At 57.5% G+C, this 18,942-nt stretch overlaps 2 protein-coding genes across 2 annotated transcripts; both read left to right on the forward strand.

The window, feature by feature from the left end:
- Positions 1 to 78: 78 nt before the first annotated feature.
- Positions 79 to 9,041, forward strand: mrpl38 (mitochondrial ribosomal protein L38). The gene is made up of 9 exons (XM_078937195.1): positions 79 to 238; positions 719 to 907; positions 973 to 1,104; positions 7,554 to 7,756; positions 7,832 to 7,904; positions 8,125 to 8,170; positions 8,253 to 8,411; positions 8,651 to 8,787; positions 8,861 to 9,041. Exons 1-9 carry the CDS (start codon positions 154 to 156, stop codon positions 8,995 to 8,997), a joined length of 1,161 nt encoding a protein of 386 aa, XP_078793321.1. The 5' UTR covers positions 79 to 153; the 3' UTR covers positions 8,998 to 9,041.
- A 9,064-nt stretch (positions 9,042 to 18,105) lies between these two features.
- Positions 18,106 to 18,927, forward strand: LOC144987786 (uncharacterized). Its single transcript, XM_078937205.1, has 3 exons — positions 18,106 to 18,261; positions 18,331 to 18,389; positions 18,455 to 18,927. Exons 1-3 carry the CDS (start codon positions 18,206 to 18,208, stop codon positions 18,814 to 18,816), a joined length of 477 nt encoding a protein of 158 aa, XP_078793331.1. The 5' UTR covers positions 18,106 to 18,205; the 3' UTR covers positions 18,817 to 18,927.
- The last annotated feature ends 15 nt before the right edge of the window (positions 18,928 to 18,942 follow it).

The following is an 18,942-nucleotide window of genomic DNA, read 5'->3' on the forward strand; positions in this document are numbered from 1 at the left end:
CTCAAATGAATCATCATCGCAGATATCCACAAGTTTAAATGTTTATTCGCTTTTTCTAAATGCTTTGATTGATGTTTATCGAAGCTCGTTTGAGAAATCGCCCTCTCGGCTACTGTAGCCACCGGAAGCAGACGGAGGAGGGGCGGAGTCAAGATGGCGCTGCGCGGTGTAGCTTCGGTTGCCCGGAGAAATTCCGCGGATTTGTGGTTCCGAAATGTCCGAACATTTGTCACAACCGGTACGGAGACACAGGCTGTTGTTTTTATTCAAAAATGACAAACTTTGGGTTTGTAGGACATTTGATTGTGCGCATGCGCCTGTGTCTTTCTCTAAGGGCGAACTTGAAAATCCAAAAAACAAATGTATCGCTTTTGATTTTTTTTTAAATAGTTTAGCGTGATACATTGAGTCACATTTATTTCTGTTTAAAGAGAAGAAAAAAATGAACGAATCCTTTAAGAAATGTTTTAGATGTGTGTGACGTTTCTCCACTCGGTCACGTGTGAAACATCCCTTCACATGTTTTTCATGTGGAGCACGTGAACATGTGATGGGATGTTTCTCATGTTCCACATCATGGTAAACTGTAAAGGTGTGAACCTGGCCTCCTCTCGGCTTCTTTAACCTTAACTCTGTGACTCAGACTTGAGTGGAACCACATGATGTTTCCTCCACCTTCAGAACTTGAAGGTTTTTTCTGACCTTCTGCCCCTCCCAGTGCACCTGTGCCGGCGCGTCCCCCCTCTGGGTCCAATGCCTAACGAGGACATCGACGTCTCCAGCCTGGAGTCCCTGGAGAAGTACCGCAGCTTCACGCGTTACTTCAGGGCCGCTGAGGAGGCCCAGAACCAGCCGGCCTGGTGGAAAAGCTACCGGAGCTACCGGGACGCCGCCGACCCGGAACACGGTGAGGAGGAAGCTGCCGCGTCCGTGGATGAAGACGGGGTTCACGGCGCTTTGTTGTGTTTGAAGGTGCGGAGCGCGTGGACATCGGACTGCCGTACCGCGTCTCCAACAGGAGGAAGGAGGTGAAGGAGAGGAGTCAGGTGATGAAGAACAACAAGAGGAGCGTGGAGCTGGAGAGAGCTGCTCGTCTGCGGACGCGTAAGATCTGAGCTTCATTATGTTCCTGTGACATACAGGCCTAATGTAAAGCGGAAACAGGAGTTATAATAAACATGATGGATAAACTTTACTTCCTGCTTTGGATTTACTTCGTTCAGATGTTTATGCCTCAGACAACTCAAAGCTAAACGACTCTACAAGAAAACTGGGCTCACTAATCACGGGGACATGTATTGTAACCATATCCTCCAATACTTTCTCCGACCTTTTCTCCGGTTTGATAAATTCCGCTAAAGGCAACTAACTTTTTTCCATCCTCTCACGTACAACAACCTGCCAGAATTCACTTCCTCCTCATTTGTTCTCCTCTCATTTCTGTAACACTCTAGAGTCTTACTTCTCAAAAATCCACGACATTCACCAACAACTTCAATCCAACTCCAGTCAGAATGTAACGGCAGCAGCTCTTCTCTCCCCTCATCAGCTGTTCTCAGCATTTAATAAACCATCAGTTCATCAAATCCATGAACTCAGTAAAAATCCAAAACCTCCTCCTGCCAACTTGACCCAGTCCCCACTGCTCTGGTCAAGGCTATTCCCCCTCTTTATTCCCCCCCCCCCCCCCCTCATTACTAGCATCATTCCCGCCTCCATGAAGACTGGAACTGTTCCTCAAAACTGCAGCTGTCACCCCCACACTGAAAAAAACAGGCTCTGATCCAACCAACCTGAATAACTACTGTTCCACTTATTGCAAAAATCCTTGAAAAAACTGTCGCCTCTCACCCTCCTCATCCTCCTCCCCTCCTCACCCTCCTCATCCTCCTCCCCTCCTCACCCTCCTCATCCTCCTCCCCTCCTCACCCTCCTCATCCTCCTCACCCTCCTCATCCTCCTCCCCTCCTCACCCTCCTCACCCTCCTCCCCTCCTCACCCTCCTCACCTCCTCACTTCCTCATCCTCCTCCCCTCCTCACCCTCCTCATCCTCCTCACCCTCCTCATCCTCCTCACCCTCCTCACCTCCTCACTTCCTCACCCTCCTCATCCTCCTCCCCTCCTCACCCTCCTCATCCTCCTCCCCTCCTCACCCTCCTCATCCTCCTCACCCTCCTCATCCTCCTCACCCTCCTCACCTCCTCACTTCCTCATCCTCCTCATCCTCCTCACCCTCTCACCCTCCTCACCCTCCTCCCCTCCTCACCCTCCTCACCTCCTCACCCTCTCACCCTCCTCCCCTTCTCACCCTCTCATCCTCCTCACCCTCAACACCCTCCTCATCCTCCTCACCCTCAACACCCCCTCACCTCCTCACCCTCCTCATCCTCCTCACCCTCCTCACCCTCCTCACCCTCCTCACCTCCTCACCCTCCTCACCCTCCTCCCCTCCTCACCCTCCTCACCTCCTCACCCTCCTCACCTCCTCACCCTCTCACCCTCCTCATCCTCCTCACCCTCCTCACCCTCCTCATCCTCCTCCCCTCCTCACCCTCCTCATCCTCCTCCCCTCCTCACCCTCCTCATCCTCCTCCCCTCCTCATCCTCCTCCCCTCCTCACCCTCCTCACCCTCCTCCCCTCCTCACCCTCCTCATCCTCCTCACCCTCCTCATCCTCCTCACCCTCCTCACCTCCTCACTTCCTCATCCTCCTCCCCTCCTCACCCTCCTCATCCTCCTCACCCTCCTCATCCTCCTCACCCTCCTCACCTCCTCACTTCCTCACCCTCCTCATCCTCCTCCCCCTCCTCATCCTCCTCACCCTCCTCATCCTCCTCACCCTCCTCACTTCCTCATCCTCCTCATCCTCCTCACCCTCTCACCCTCCTCACCCTCCTCCCCTCCTCACCCTCCTCACCTCCTCACCCTCTCACCCTCCTCCCCTTCTCACCCTCTCATCCTCCTCACCCTCAACACCCTCCTCATCCTCCTCACCCTCAACACCCCCTCACCTCCTCACCCTCCTCATCCTCCTCACCCTCCTCACCCTCCTCACCCTCCTCACCCTCCTCACCTCCTCACCCTCCTCACCCTCCTCCCCTCCTCACCCTCCTCACCTCCTCACCCTCCTCACCTCCTCACCCTCTCACCCTCCTCACCCTCCTCCCCTCCTCACCCTCCTCCCCTTCTCACCCTCTCATCCTCCTCACCCTCCTCATCCTCCTCACCCTCAACACCCCCTCACCTCCTCACCCTCCTCATCTTCCTCACCTCCTCATCCTCCTCACCCTCTCACCCTCTCACCCTCCTCAACACCTCCTCACCTCCTCATCCTCCTCACCCTCCCCACCCTCCTCCCCTCCTCAACCTCCTCACCCTCCTCCCCTCCTCCCTTCCTCACCCTCCTCACCCTCCTCACCCTCCTCACCCTCCTCACCTCCTCACCCTCCTCACCCTCCTCCCCTCCTCACCCTCCTCACCTCCTCACCCTCTCACCCTCCTCACCCTCCTCCCCTCCTCACCCTCCTCCCCTTCTCACCCTCTCATCCTCCTCACCCTCCTCATCCTCCTCACCCTCACCTCCTCACCCTCCTCATCTTCCTCACCTCCTCATCCTCCTCACCCTCTCACCCTCTCACCCTCCTCAACACCTCCTCACCTCCTCATCCTCCTCACCCTCCCCACCCTCCTCCCCTCCTCAACCTCCTCACCCTCCTCCCCTCCTCCCTTCCTCACCCTCCTCACCCTCCTCACCTCCTCACCCTCCTCATCCTCCTCCCCTCCTCACCCTCCTCACCCTCCTCACCCTCCTCACCCTGCTCACCCTCCTCACCCTCCTCACCCTCAACACCCCCTCACCTCCTCATCCTCCTCACCCTCCTCACCCTCCTCATCCTCCTCATCCTCCTCACCCTCCTCATCCTCCTCCCCTCCTCACCCTCCTCACCCTCCTCACCCTGCTCACCCTCCTCACCCTCAACACCCCCTCACCTCCTCATCCTCCTCACCCTCCTCACCCTCCTCACCCTCCTCCCCTCCTCACCCTCCTCACCTCCTCACCCTCCTCATCCTCCTCACCCTCCTCACCCTCCTCACCCTCCTCCCCTCCTCACCCTCCTCATCCTCCTCCCCTCCTCACCCTCCTCATCCTCCTCCCCTCCTCACCCTCCTCATCCTCCTCACCCTCCTCATCCTCCTCCCCTCCTCACCCTCCTCATCCTCCTCACCCTCCTCATCCTCCTCCCCTCCTCACCCTCCTCACCCTCCTCACCCTCCTCACCTCCTCATCCTCCTCACCTCCTCACCCCCCTCCCCTCCTCACCCTCCTCACCTCCTCACCCTCTCACCCTCCTCACCCTCCTCCCCTCCTCACCCTCCTCACCTCCTCACCCTCTCACCCTCCTCCCCTTCTCACCCTCTCATCCTCCTCACCCTCCTCATCCTCCTCACCCTCAACACCCTCCTCATCCTCCTCACCCTCAACACCCCCTCACCTCCTCACCCTCCTCATCCTCCTCACCCTCCTCACCCTCCTCACCCTCCTCCCCTCCTCACCCTCCTCACCTCCTCACCCTCCTCACCTCCTCACCCTCTCACCCTCCTCACCCTCCTCCCCTCCTCACCCTCCTCCCCTTCTCACCCTCTCATCCTCCTCACCCTCCTCATCCTCCTCACCCTCAACACCCCCTCACCTCCTCACCCTCCTCATCTTCCTCACCTCCTCATCCTCCTCATCCTCCTCACCCTCTCACCCTCTCACCCTCCTCAACACCTCCTCACCTCCTCATCCTCCTCACCCTCCCCACCCTCCTCCCATCCTCAACCTCCTCACCCTCCTCCCCTCCTCCCTTCCTCACCCTCCTCACCCTCCTCACCTCCTCACCTCCTCATCCTCCTCATCCTCCTCACCCTCCTCATCCTCCTCCCCTCCTCACCCTCCTCACCCTCCTCACCCTCCTCACCCTGCTCACCCTCCTCACCCTCCTCACCCTCAACACCCTCCTCATCCTCCTCATCCTCCTCACCCTCCTCATCCTCCTCCCCTCCTCACCCTCCTCACCCTCCTCACCCTGCTCACCCTCCTCACCCTCAACACCCCCTCACCTCCTCATCCTCCTCACCCTCCTCACCCTCCTCACCCTCCTCCCCTCCTCACCCTCATCACCTCCTCACCCTCTCACCCTCCTCACCCTCCTCCCCTCCTCACCCTCCTCACCTCCTCACCCTCTCACCCTCCTCCCCTTCTCACCCTCTCATCCTCCTCACCCTCCTCATCCTCCTCACCCTCAACACCCCCTCACCTCCTCACCCTCCTCACCTCCTCACCCTCCTCCCCTCCTCACCCTCCTCACCTCCTCACCCTCCTCACCCTCCTCCCCTCCTCACCCTCCTCACCTCCTCACCCTCCTCATCCTCCTCCCCTCCTCACCCTCCTCACCCTCCTCACCCTGCTCACCCTCCTCACCCTCAACACCCCCTCACCTCCTCATCCTCCTCACCCTCCTCACCCTCCTCACCCTCCTCCCCTCCTCACCCTCCTCACCTCCTCACCCTCTCACCCTCCTCCCCTTCTCACCCTCTCATCCTCCTCACCCTCCTCATCCTCCTCACCCTCAACACCCCCTCACCTCCTCACCCTCCTCACCTCCTCACCCTCCTCACCTCCTCACCCTCCTCACCCTCCTCACCTCCTCACCCTCCTCCCCTCCTCACCCTCCTCACCTCCTCACCCTCCTCACCTCCTCACCCTCTCACCCTCCTCACCCTCCTCCCCTCCTCACCCTCCTCCCCTTCTCACCCTCTCATCCTCCTCACCCTCCTCATCCTCCTCACCCTCAACACCCCCTCACCTCCTCACCCTCCTCATCTTCCTCACCTCCTCATCCTCCTCATCCTCCTCACCCTCTCACCCTCTCACCCTCCTCAACACCTCCTCACCTCCTCATCCTCCTCACCCTCCCCACCCTCCTCCCCTCCTCCCTTCCTCACCCTCCTCACCCTCCTCACCCTCCTCACCTCCTCACCCTCTCACCCTCCTCACCCTCCTCACCTCCTCACCCTCTCACCCTCCTCCCCTTCTCACCCTCTCATCCTCCTCACCCTCCTCATCCTCCTCACCCTCAACACCCCCTCACCTCCTCACCCTCCTCACCCTCCTCACCCTCCTCACCTCCTCACCCTCCTCCCCTCCTCACCCTCCTCACCTCCTCACCCTCTCACCCTCCTCACCCTCCTCCCCTTCTCACCCTCTCATCCTCCTCACCCTCAACACCCTCCTCATCCTCCTCCCCTCCTCACCCTCCTCACCCTCCTCATCCTCCTCCCCTCCTCACCCTCCTCATCCTCCTCACCTTCCTCATCCTCCTCCCCTCCTCACCCTCCTCACCCTCCTCATCCTCCTCATCCTCCTCACCCTCCTCAACACCTCCTCACCTCCTCATCCTCCTCACCCTCCTCCCCTCCTCAACCTCCTCACCCTCCTCACCCTCCTCCCCTTCTCACCCTCTCATCCTCCTCACCCTCAACACCCTCCTCATCCTCCTCCCCTCCTCACCCTCCTCACCCTCCTCATCCTCCTCCCCTCCTCACCCTCCTCATCCTCCTCACCTTCCTCATCCTCCTCCCCTCCTCACCCTCCTCACCCTCCTCATCCTCCTCATCCTCCTCACCCTCCTCAACACCTCCTCACCTCCTCATCCTCCTCACCCTCCTCCCCTCCTCAACCTCCTCACCCTCCTCCCCTCCTCCCTTCCTCACCCTCCTCTCTTCCTCCCTTCCAATCATGTCTATCAACAGCTCCAGTCTGGCTTCTGTCATTTCCACAGAAACAGCCTCCTTAAAATGACCAACAAGGTTTTCTCACCGCTGACTCTGGTTTAGCTTCCATCCTCCTTCTACTCTGACTGCTGCCTTTGATACAATCTCACCCCCCCCCCCCCCCCCCCCCCTCTGGAAAGACGTTCAACCATCAGAATCACTGACTTACCCCTCAGCTGGATCCAGTCCTATCTTTCAGGCCGCACCCATTTCATCCAATTAGAGTCATTCACCTCTCCCACAGTCCAATTACCACAGGTGTGCCCCAAGGCTCTGTCCTGGGGCCCCTGCTATTCATCATTTACCTTCTCCCCCTTGGTTAAATCTTCCGTAAACACGACACCCACTTTCACTGCTATGCAGATGACACCCAGCTCTACCTCTCTAAGCCTGCCTCCCTCTCCAAATGCCTCCTTGAAATGAAATCCTGGTTCACTGCAAACTTCCTTCAATTAAATATAAATACATTTCTCATCGTAGGAACAAGCCCCTCCCTAAATAAACTCTAACTTCTCCTTTTCCCCTGATGTCTGCCCCCCCCCCCCATAGGTTAGAGTCTGGGTGTCATCCTTACAGCCCTCTCTCCTTTACTGCCCTCATCCATCTCATCTCCCAGACCGCGTCCCTCCACCTTCCACACATCGCCGTCTCCGCCCCTCTCTCACGTTCAGGAACCCATCCTCCTCCTCATCATCAGAACGGTTCCTGCTCTTCATCTCTGGTGTCTCTTCTTCAGTGAAGGTCTCTCTGGATCGGGTTCAGGACACCTGGGAGAAGACCAGCGGGCCGTTCCACGTCCAGAGGATCGCCGACCATTACGGCGTCTTCAGAGATCTGTTCGCCGACGCTTACTTCCTGCCGCAGGTCACGCTCCGCATCTGCTACGGCCGGGACGGCGCGGCTCGGGTCCATCACGGGAACCGTCTCACTCCCTCTCAGGTGAGTCCGTGGCGCCGCAGTGGCGGGCTTTGGGTGTGGACTCCGCTGAAGAAGCTCCTCCTGGCTGCTCTGCAGGCGGCGTCTCCTCCTGAGGTCAGCTTTGATGCAGAGCCGGGCTCCTTGTGGACCCTCCTCCTCACATCTCCAGGTCAGCGTCCTCCGTCTGTCCGCAGAGCTTTCCTCCTCCAAACAGGTTCCAGTTCTGGAGGTTCTGGAAGATCCAGGAGATGAAGACGAAGATGGCTGCAGGAGCTCTGCCTCCTTTCATGAAAACCTCCTTTCATGAGCTATTTCTCTGCTCACGCTTGGTGGAGGTGAAGCTGCAGGAGTCTCTCCTGGGTCCTAAAGCTGCCGTGTTCTGGTTTCAGACGAGCATCTTCAGGAGACCCGGGCAGAGTACGTCCACTGGCTAGTGTAAGTACCTGTCCCTCAGAGAGGAGGTGTGGTCCTGGGGGCGTCGCCCCCCCTCTCTGAGGCGTGGTTGCGTTCTCTGCAGGGGGAACGTCCCCGGCGCCGCCGTGCAGGAGGGGGAGGAGCTGTTTCACTATCTGCCCCCGTTCCCGGCCCGAGGAACCGGCTTCCAGCGCTTCGTCTACGTCCTCTTCAAGCAGGAAGGACTCGTGGACTTCCAGGAGGAAGTCCGACCGTCACCGTGGTGAGCTTCTGCCGTCACCACGGAAACGGCGGCCCAAAAATACCCACTGATGCTCGATCATTTTCAGAATCCTAAAATATTGTTGCACATTTTTAAGGCTTTTCCTTCAGTTCTTCTAAAGTTTCTATTTAAAAGCAGAAATTGACATAACCTTTCAAAATAAAAGACAGATTATTTGCTGTTTGGAACCAAAGGAGGAGGAGCTTCAGTTTGGTCTCATGCGTCTCCTCTCTCCTCAGTCTGTCCCTGCAGGAGCGCACGTTCAGGACGCTGGACTTCTACAGGAAGCACCAGGACCGCATGACGCCTGCAGGCCTGGCGTTCTTCCAGAGCCAGTGGGACGAGTCGGTGACGGACACCTTCCACGGCGTCCTCTGTGAGTCCAGCCGCGGCAGAAGCCCCGAGTCCGTGTGGGAACCGGTCATGTCAGGTCTTCCTTCTGCCTTCAGGTATGAAGGAGCCGGTGTTCGAGTTCATCAGACCTCCAGTTTACCACCCGCCCCAGGTCAAATACCCCCACGGACAGCCGCTGCGCTACCTGGACCGCTACAGAGACGGGCGGGAACACACCTATGGGATCTACTGAAGAGCCTGCAGAAGCCGTGACAGCAATAAAACATTTGAAAGCTCTGTGGAGTGTTCAGTTGTGCTGAAGCTTTCCTCTGAGGTCTCTTAAATAGAAAAATTCACCAGGTGACCACTAGGGGGGGTTGTCTGTGTAAAACAGCTTCCCAGCAGGAAAACTTCCATCAATGTTCATTTGATGACATGTGACACATATGCAACAGAATTTTGAAACATGTGACGTTAAAAACTGAGGGGTTCAGGAATAAAAAGCTGGGGAATAAACTTCCATCAACAGAGACAAACAGGAAGTGAATTCTGTGAACTTCCTGCCTTTCAGGTCAAAGTTGTAAATTTATATTCAGGTCAACATTCCTTAATCTGATTGGCTGCTGACAGGACGAAGGAGCTGATTGGTGGATCAGATGAGATCCGTTAAATCCGTTTATGTGCTGTTCTGAGGACCGGATACACATTTCTGAAACAGACCCATCAGTTCCAGAAGAAGAGTTTGGTCACAGCTGCTGCTGACGGAGCGTCTGAGCAGGAAGATGGACGTCGTCACAACAGCAGGAGAAACGATGATTCTGCCACGGAGCTCCAGGAGGAAACGGAAAGACGGGAGGCAGGAACGCCGTACGACCTACAAACACCAGAGAGTCAGAGGACAAGATGGACAGAAGAACTGAGGATCCTAGATGGAAGAACGAGCTGAGGGATCGGAAGCAGACTCCTCTTCACAGACGCCTCCTCACAGACGCCTCTTCACAGACGCCTCCTCACAGACGCCTCCTCACAGACGCCTCCTCACAGACGCCTCCTCACAGACGCCTCTTCACAGACGCCTCCTCACAGACGCCTCCTCACAGACGCCTCCTCACAGACGCCTCTTCACAGACGCCTCCTCACAGACGCCTCCTCACAGACGCCTCCTCACAGACGCCTCCTCACAGACGCCTCCTCACAGACTCTTCCTCACAGGCTCTTCCTCACAGACGCCTCCTCACAGACGCCTCTTCACAGACGCCTCCTCACAGACGCCTCCTCACAGACTCCTCCTCACAGACGCCTCCTCACAGACTCTTCCTCACAGAATCTTCCTCACAGAATCTTCCTCACAGAATCTTCCTCACAGACTCCTCCTCACAGAATCTTCCTCACAGACTCCTCCTCACAGAATCTTCCTCACAGAGTCCTCCTCACAGAATCTTCCTCACAGACTCCTCCTCACAGAATCTTCCTCACAGAGTCCTCCTCACAGAATCTTCCTCACAGAATCTTCCTCACAGAATCTTCCTCACAGACTCCTCCTCACAGAATCTTCCTCACAGAATCTTCCTCACAGAATCTTCCTCACAGACTCCTCCTCACAGACTCTTCCTCACAGACGCCTCCTCACAGACGCCTCATCATAGACGCCTCCTCACAGACCCCTCCTCACAGACCCCTCCTCACAGACGCCTCCTCACAGACGCCTCCTCACAGAGTCCTCCTCACAGAATCTTCCTCACAGAATCTTCCTCACAGACTCCTCCTCACAGACGCCTCATCATAGACGCCTCCTCACAGACCCCTCCTCACAGACTCCTCCTCAGACTCTTCACAGACGCCTCCTCATAGAATCTTCCTCACAGACGCCTCCTCACAGACGCCTCCTCACAGACTCCTCACAGACGCCTCCTCACAGAATCTTCCTCACAGACTCCTCCTCACAGACGCCTCCTCACAGAATCTTCCTCACAGACGCCTCCTCACAGACGCCTCCTCACAGACGCCTCCTCACAGACTCCTCCTCACGGACGCCTCCTCACAGACGCCTCCTCACGGACGCCTCCTTACAGACCCCTCCTCACAGACGCTTCCTCACAGACCCCTCCTCACGGACGCCTCCTCATGGACTCCTCACAGACGCCCCCTCACAGACGCCTCCTCACAGAATCCTCCTCACAGACTCCTCCTCACAGACCCCTCCTCACAGACGCCTCCTCACGGACTCCTCGTCACAGACGCCTCCTCACAGACGTCTCCTCACAGAATCTTCCTCACAGACTCCTCCTCACAGACGCCTCCTCACAGACGCCTCCTCACAGACTTCTCCTCACAGACACCTCCTCACAGACGCCTCCTCAAGGACTCCTCGTCACAGACGCCTCCTCACAGACGTCTCCTCACAGAATCTTCCTCACAGACTCCTCCTCAGAGACTCCTCCTCACAGACTTCTCCTCACAGACCCCTCCTCAGACTTTTCACAGACCCCTCCTCACAGACGCCTCCTCACGGACTCCTCGTCACAGACGCCTCCTCACAGACGTCTCCTCACAGAATCTTCCTCACAGACTCCTCCTCACAGACGCCTCCTCACAGACGCCTCCTCACAGAATCTTCCTCACAGACTCCTCCTCACAGACGCCTCCTCACAGACTTCTCCTCACAGACACCTCCTCACAGACGCCTCCTCAAGGACTCCTCGTCACAGACGCCTCCTCACAGACGTTTCCTCACAGAATCTTCCTCACAGACCCCTCCTCACAGACTCCTCCTCAGACTCTTCACAGACGCCTCCTCATAGAATCTTCCTCACAGACGCCTCCTCACAGACGCCTCCTCACAGACTCCTCACAGACGCCTCCTCACAGAATCTTCCTCACAGACTCCTCCTCACAGACGCCTCCTCACAGAATCTTCCTCACAGACGCCTCCTCACAGACCCCTCCTCACGGACGCCTCCTCACAGACTCCTCCTCACGGACGCCTCCTCACAGACGCCTCCTCACGGACGCCTCCTCACAGACGCTTCCTCACAGACCCCTCCTCACGGACGCCTCCTCACGGACTCCTCACAGACGCCCCCTCACAGACGCCTCCTCACAGAATCCTCCTCACAGACTCCTCCTCACAGACCCCTCCTCAGACTTTTCACAGACCCCTCCTCACAGACGCCTCCTCACGGACTCCTCGTCACAGACGCCTCCTCACAGACGTCTCCTCACAGAATCTTCCTCACAGACTCCTCCTCACAGACGCCTCCTCACAGACGCCTCCTCACAGAATCTTCCTCACAGACTCCTCCTCACAGACGCCTCCTCACAGACGCCTCCTCACAGACGCCTCCTCACAGACTTCTCCTCACAGACACCTCCTCACAGACGCCTCCTCAAGGACTCCTCGTCACAGACGCCTCCTCACAGACGTCTCCTCACAGAATCTTCCTCACAGACTCCTCCTCACAGACGCCTCCTCACAGACCCCTCCTCACAGACGCCTCCTCACAGACGCCTCCTAATACACCCTTCCTCACAAACTCCTCCTCAGACTCCTCACAGACGCCTCCTCACAGATGCGTCCTCACAGACTCCTCCTCAGAGACTCCTCCTCACAGACTTCTCCTCACAGACCCCTCCTCAGACTTTTCACAGACCCCTCCTCACAGACGCCTCCTCACGGACTCCTCGTCACAGACGCCTCCTCACAGACGTCTCCTCACAGAATCTTCCTCACAGACTCCTCCTCACAGACGCCTCCTCACAGACGCCTCCTCACAGAATCTTCCTCACAGACTCCTCCTCACAGACGCCTCCTCACAGACTTCTCCTCACAGACACCTCCTCACAGACGCCTCCTCAAGGACTCCTCGTCACAGACGCCTCCTCACAGACGTCTCCTCACAGAATCTTCCTCACAGACTCCTCCTCAAAGACGCCTCCTCACAGACGCCTCCTCACAGACCCCTCCTCACAGATGCCTCTTCACAGACGCCTCCTTACAGACCCCTCCTCACAGACGCCTCCTCACGGACTCCTCGTCACAGACGCCTCCTCACAGACGTCTCCTCACAGAATTTTCCTCACAGACTCCTCCTCACAGACCCCTCCTCACAGACGCCTCCTCACAGACGCCTCCTCACAGACGCCTCCTCACAGACGCCTCCTCACAGACTCCTCCTCAGAGACTCCTCCTCACAGACTTCTCCTCACAGACGCCTCTTCACAGACGCCTCTTCCCAGACGCCTCTTCACAGACGCCTCCTCACAGTCCCCTCCTCACAGACGCCTCCTAACAGACGCCTCCTTACAGACCCCTCCTCACAAACTCCTCCTCAGACTCTTCACAGACGCCTCCTCACAGACTACTCCTCACAGACGCCTCCTCACAGACGCCTCCTCACAGACGCCTCCTTACAGACCCTTCCTCACAAACTCCTCCTCAGACTCTTCACAGACGCCTCCTCACGGACTCCTCCTCACAGACGCCTCCTCACAGACCCCTCCTCACAGATGCCTCTTCACAGACGCCTCCTTACAGACCCCTCCTCACAGACGCCTCCTCACGGACTCCTCGTCACAGACGCCTCCTCACAGACGTCTCCTCACAGAATCTTCCTCACAGACTCCTCCTCACAGACCCCTCCTCACAGACGCCTCCTCACAGACGCCTCCTCACAGACGCCTCCTCACAGACGCCTCCTCACGGACTCCTCGTCACAGACGCCTCCTCACAGACGTCTCCTCACAGAATCTTCCTCACAGACGCCTCCTCACAGACGCCTCCTCACGGACTCCTCCTCACAGACGCCTCCTTAGAGACCCCTCCTCTCAAATTCCTTCTCAGACTCTTCACAGACGCCTCCTCACAGACTCCTCCTCACGGACGCCTCCTCACAGACGCCTCCTCACAGACGCCTCCTCACAGACTCCTCCTCACGGACGCCTCCTCACAGACGCCTCCTCACGGACGCCTCCTCACAGACGCCTCCTCACAGACGCTTTCTCACAGACCCCTCCTCACGGACGCCTCCTCACGGACGCCTCCTCACAGACGCCTCCTCACGGACGCCTCCTCACAGACGCCTCCTCACGGACGCCTCCTCACAGACGCCTCCTCACAGACGTCTCCTCACAGACGCCTCCTCACAGACGCTTTCTCACAGACCCCTCCTCACAGACGCCTCCTCACGGACGCCTCCTCACAGACGCTTTCTCACAGACCCCTCCTCACGGACGCCTCCTCACGGACTCCTCCTCACAGACGCCCCCTCACAGACGCCTCCTCACAGACTTCTCCTCACAGACACCTCCTCACAGACGCCTCCTTACGGACTCCTCGTCACAGACGCCTCCTCACAGACGCCTCCTCACAGAATCTTCCTCACAGACTCCTCCTCACAGACGCCTCCTCACAGACCCCTCCTCACAGACGCCTCCTCACAGACTCCTCCTCACGGACGCCTCCTCACAGACGCCTCCTCACGGACGCCTCCTCACAGACGCTTCCTCACAGACCCCTCCTCACGGACGCCTCCTCACAGACTCCTCCTCACAGACGCCCCCTCACAGACGCCTCCTCACAGAATCCTCCTCACAGACTCCTCCTCACAGACCCCTCCTCAGACTTTTCACAGACCCCTCCTCACAGACGCCTCCTCACAGAATCTTCCTCACAGAATCTTCCTCACAGACTCCTCCTCACAGACGCCTCCTCACAGAATCTTCCTCACAGACTCCTCCTCACAGACGCCTCCTCACAGACGCCTCCTCACAGAATCTTCCTCACAGACTCCTCCTCACAGACCCCTCCTCAGACTTTTCACAGACCCCTCGTCACAGACGCCTCCTCACAGACGTCTCCTCACAGAATCTTCCTCACAGACTCCTCCTCACAGACGCCTCCTCACAGAATCTTCCTCACAGACTCCTCCTCACAGACGCCTCCTCACAGAATCTTCCTCACAGACTCCTCCTCACAGACGCCTCCTCACAGACCCCTCCTCACAGACGCCTCCTCACAGACTCCTCCTCACGGACGCCTCCTCACAGACGCCTCCTCACGGACGCCTCCTCACAGACGCTTCCTCACAGACCCCTCCTCACGGACGCCTCCTCACAGACGCCTCCTCACAGACGCCTCCTCACAGACTCCTCCTCACGGACGCCTCCTCACAGACGCCTCCTCACGGACACCTCCTCACAGACGCCTCCTCACAGACGCTTTCTCACAGACCCCTCCTCACGGACGCCTCCTCACAGACGCCTCCTCACGGACGCCTCCTCACAGACGCCTCCTCACAGACGTCTCCTCACAGACGCCTCCTCACAGACGCTTTCTCACAGACCCCTCCTCACAGACGCCTCCTCACGGACGCCTCCTCACAGACGCTTTCTCACAGACCCCTCCTCACGGACGCCTCCTCACGGACTCCTCCTCACAGACGCCCCCTCACAGACGCCTCCTCACAGACTTCTCCTCACAGACACCTCCTCACAGACGCCTCCTTACGGACTCCTCGTCACAGACGCCTCCTCACAGACGCCTCCTCACAGAATCTTCCTCACAGACTCCTCCTCACGGACGCCTCCTCACAGACGCCTCCTCACGGACGCCTCCTCACAGACGCTTCCTCACAGACCCCTCCTCACGGACGCCTCCTCACAGACTCCTCCTCACAGACGCCCCCTCACAGACGCCTCCTCACAGAATCCTCCTCACAGACTCCTCCTCACAGACCCCTCCTCAGACTTTTCACAGACCCCTCCTCACAGACGCCTCCTCACAGAATCTTCCTCACAGAATCTTCCTCACAGACTCCTCCTCACAGACGCCTCCTCACAGAATCTTCCTCACAGACTCCTCCTCACAGACGCCTCCTCACAGACGCCTCCTCACAGAATCTTCCTCACAGACTCCTCCTCACAGACCCCTCCTCAGACTTTTCACAGACCCCTCGTCACAGACGCCTCCTCACAGACGTCTCCTCACAGAATCTTCCTCACAGACTCCTCCTCACAGACGCCTCCTCACAGAATCTTCCTCACAGACTCCTCCTCACAGACGCCTCCTCACAGAATCTTCCTCACAGACTCCTCCTCACAGACGCCTCCTCACAGACCCCTCCTCACAGACGCCTCCTCACAGACTTCTCCTCACAGACCCCTCCTCACAGACGCCTCCTCACGGACTCCTCGTCACAGACGCCTCCTCACAGACGTCTCCTCACAGAATCTTCCTCACAGACTCCTCCTCACAGACGCCTCCTCACAGACGCCTCCTCACAGACGCCTCCTTACAGACCCTTCCTCACAAACTCCTCCTCAGACTCTTCACAGACGCCTCCTCACGGACTCCTCCTCACAGACGCCTCCTCACAGACTCCTCCTCAGAGACTCCTCCTCACAGACTTCTCCTCACAGATGCCTCCTCACAGACTCCTCCTCACAGACGCCTCCTCACAGACCCCTCCTCACAGATGCCTCTTCACAGACGCTTCCTTACAGACCTCTCCTCACAGACGCCTCCTCACAGACTCCTCCTCAGACTCTTCACAGACGCCTCTTCACAGACGCCTCTTCACAGACGCCTCTTCACAGACGCCTCCTCACAGACGCCTCCTCACAGACGCCTCTTCACAGACGCCTCCTCACAGACTCCTCCTCAGACTCTTCACAGACGCCTCTTCACAGACGCCTCCTTACAGACGCCTCCTCACAGACGCCTCCTCACAGACGCCTCCTTACAGACCCCTCCTCACAAACTCCTCCTCAGACTCTTCACAGACTCCTCCTCACAGACGCCTCCTCACAGACCCCTCCTCACAGATGCCTCCTCACAGACGCCTCTTCACAGACGCCTCTTTCAATGACGCCTCTTCACAGACGCCTCCTCACAGACGCCTCCTTACAGACCCCTCCTCACAAACTCCTCCTCAGACTCTTCACAGACGCCTCTTCACAGACGCCTCCTTACAGACGCCTCCTCACAGACGCCTCCTCACAGACGCCTCCTTACAGACCCCTCCTCACAAACTCCTCCTCAGACTCTTCACAGACTCCTCCTCACAGACTCCTCCTCACAGACGCCTCCTCACAGACCCCTCCTCACAGATGCCTCCTCACAGACGCCTCTTCACAGACGCCTCCTCACAGACGCCTCCTCACAGACGCCTCCTTACAGACCCCTCCTCACAGACTCCTCCTCAGACTCTTCACAGACGCCTCTTCACAGACGCCTCTTCACAGACGCCTCCTCACAGACTCCTCCTCACAGACGCCTCCTCACAGACCCCTCCTCACAGATGCCTCCTCACAGACGCCTCTTCACAGACGCCTCTTTCAATGACGCCTCTTCACAGACCCCTCCTCACAGACCCCTCCTCACAGACCCCTCCTCACAGACGCCTGCTCTTCTGGTGTCGGTCCTCGATTTCTTGCTGTTCCACAGGAACCACCTGCTGTAACATTTGGTGTTCCCCAAAGGTCTGTTCTGGCAACATTTCTTTTCTATGCAGAAGACACCCGGGTTTACCTGCCCACTTATTAAATCTGGGGGCAAGTGAAATCTGCCCCCGCCCCCTTTTTCAGAGATGGAAGGGGTTTGTCTTCTATCCTCAAACTCAACTTCCAAGAACTGCAGTTCTACTTTTTAAATCTGCTTTTTCATGACTCACATCAGTAACATGACACCAGTTTGGTTTCTTCCACCGGTGCATTCATGTCTGACTGTTCAAGCTCCCCCCCCCCCCCCCCCCCCCCCCCCCCCCCTTTTGGGTTGCCTACCTTCAGCAGGTTCAGAAATTTGCGTCCAGAACAGAATCTCAAACTGAGCCGAAACAGCTTCATTGCTGCTCAGTCATTGGAGAACCGATTTTAGGCTCCTCCTTCTCACTGCATGCCCCCCCCCCCATCTCTCTGAAGGTCAGAATCCTGAACAGAACTTCTGCATTTAATGCTGATTCAGCTATAAGCAGCACTCAGGATGGATCCATGGATCATAAAAGCCCAAACTTCTCTGGTAGAGGAACCCGAGCTGACATGGGACCACCATTCTGTGGGAGAGGCTCCTGCAGGAGGTTTATCTCCTGCAGGAGGTTTATCTCCTGCAGGAGGTTTATCTCCTGAGATGTCTGTGGTTTCCCTCCGTTTGAGGGAAATCCTAACCAGGAGGCTCAGAAATGCTGCATCAGATTCTCCTGACATTTCTGCATCTTCTGCCACGAGTGAGGCTCTGGTCCTGAACCAGAAAACCCCACAACCATCTCCCTGAATGAAGATCAGAAGAAATGAACACAGAACCACTGAGACTCTGGTTGCTATGGAAACCACGAGCAGTGGAACAGGTGAGGTCAATGAGTGATTAGGCCAGAGGAGGATCTCCAAACTCGGAGCAGATAAAAGTCCAGGCGTCTCTGCTCTGGACAGACAGCTGAGGGTGGAAAGTGTTGAAGGTCTTTAGGTCACAGATGGAAACCAAAGGTCACGGTCTTAGCATGAGGACGGCGGTTATTCGGGTTCTGCAGTAAGTTGTGTTGTTGGTTGTGAAGTCTCAGGTGTTCCTGTTCTGGTGTTAATGGTTCTGTGTGAACAGGTTCTCCTGCGTTGCTTTTCTGCTCTTCGTGGCTGCTGACTCGTATCCCGTCAGGAAAAGTAAGTGTTCTTCTGCTTCCTGGTGCTGCTGAAGGTCCCAGGTCTGAAGGAACTCTGTGGTTCAGGTCCAACTGGAGCAGGGTTCCCCTCTGGAACTGGCTTTGGGGGCGGAGCTCCTTCTGGATCCGATCATGGCCTCTCTGACGAGCAGGAGGCTGACATCTATGACCTGATCGCTGACGGCATGAGCTATGAGCCGGAGCGCCCCTTCCCACGCTTCGCCTGGACCTCTGACCACGTGCCTCTGGGCATGGTGGAGGAACGCCCAGTCTTCCCGTCATCCCACATCGTCAAGTCCAGCAGCGGGTACCAGCGAGCTCGGGACTTCCGCTCTGACGCCAAATACTCCCAGGATATCTTTGACCACATTCCTCTGCCTGAAGCCCATCAGGGGTTTCCGATGAGCAAAGAGCAGAAGATGTACTGAGGGAAAGGCCGCGCCCACCTGAAGGAAGACACCTGATCCCTGCAGGTGAAGCTGGAGCATCAGCTGTCTGAGACTCCGCCCACTAAAGAATAAATCTGAGCATTAATGTCATGTCTGTCTGAGATT

The sequence above is a fragment of the Oryzias latipes genome, chromosome 19 (genome assembly GCF_053564925.1).
Source record: "Oryzias latipes strain Hd-rR chromosome 19, Olatipes_Hd-rR_3.1".
Taxonomy (NCBI): domain Eukaryota; kingdom Metazoa; phylum Chordata; class Actinopteri; order Beloniformes; family Adrianichthyidae; genus Oryzias; species Oryzias latipes.

Coding starts and splice junctions, on each gene's coding strand:
- mrpl38 (XM_078937195.1), top strand. CDS start 154: ATGGCGCTGCGCGGTGTAGCTTCGGTTGCCCGGAGAAATTCCGCGGAT. Junction 239..718: donor CCGAACATTTGTCACAACCG/GTACGGAGACAC, acceptor TGCCCCTCCCAG/TGCACCTGTGCCGGCGCGTC. Junction 8,171..8,252: donor GAGTACGTCCACTGGCTAGT/GTAAGTACCTGT, acceptor CGTTCTCTGCAG/GGGGAACGTCCCCGGCGCCG.
- LOC144987786 (XM_078937205.1), top strand. CDS start 18,206: ATGGAAACCAAAGGTCACGGTCTTAGCATGAGGACGGCGGTTATTCGG. Junction 18,262..18,330: donor GCGGTTATTCGGGTTCTGCA/GTAAGTTGTGTT, acceptor CTGTGTGAACAG/GTTCTCCTGCGTTGCTTTTC. Junction 18,390..18,454: donor CTCGTATCCCGTCAGGAAAA/GTAAGTGTTCTT, acceptor TCTGTGGTTCAG/GTCCAACTGGAGCAGGGTTC.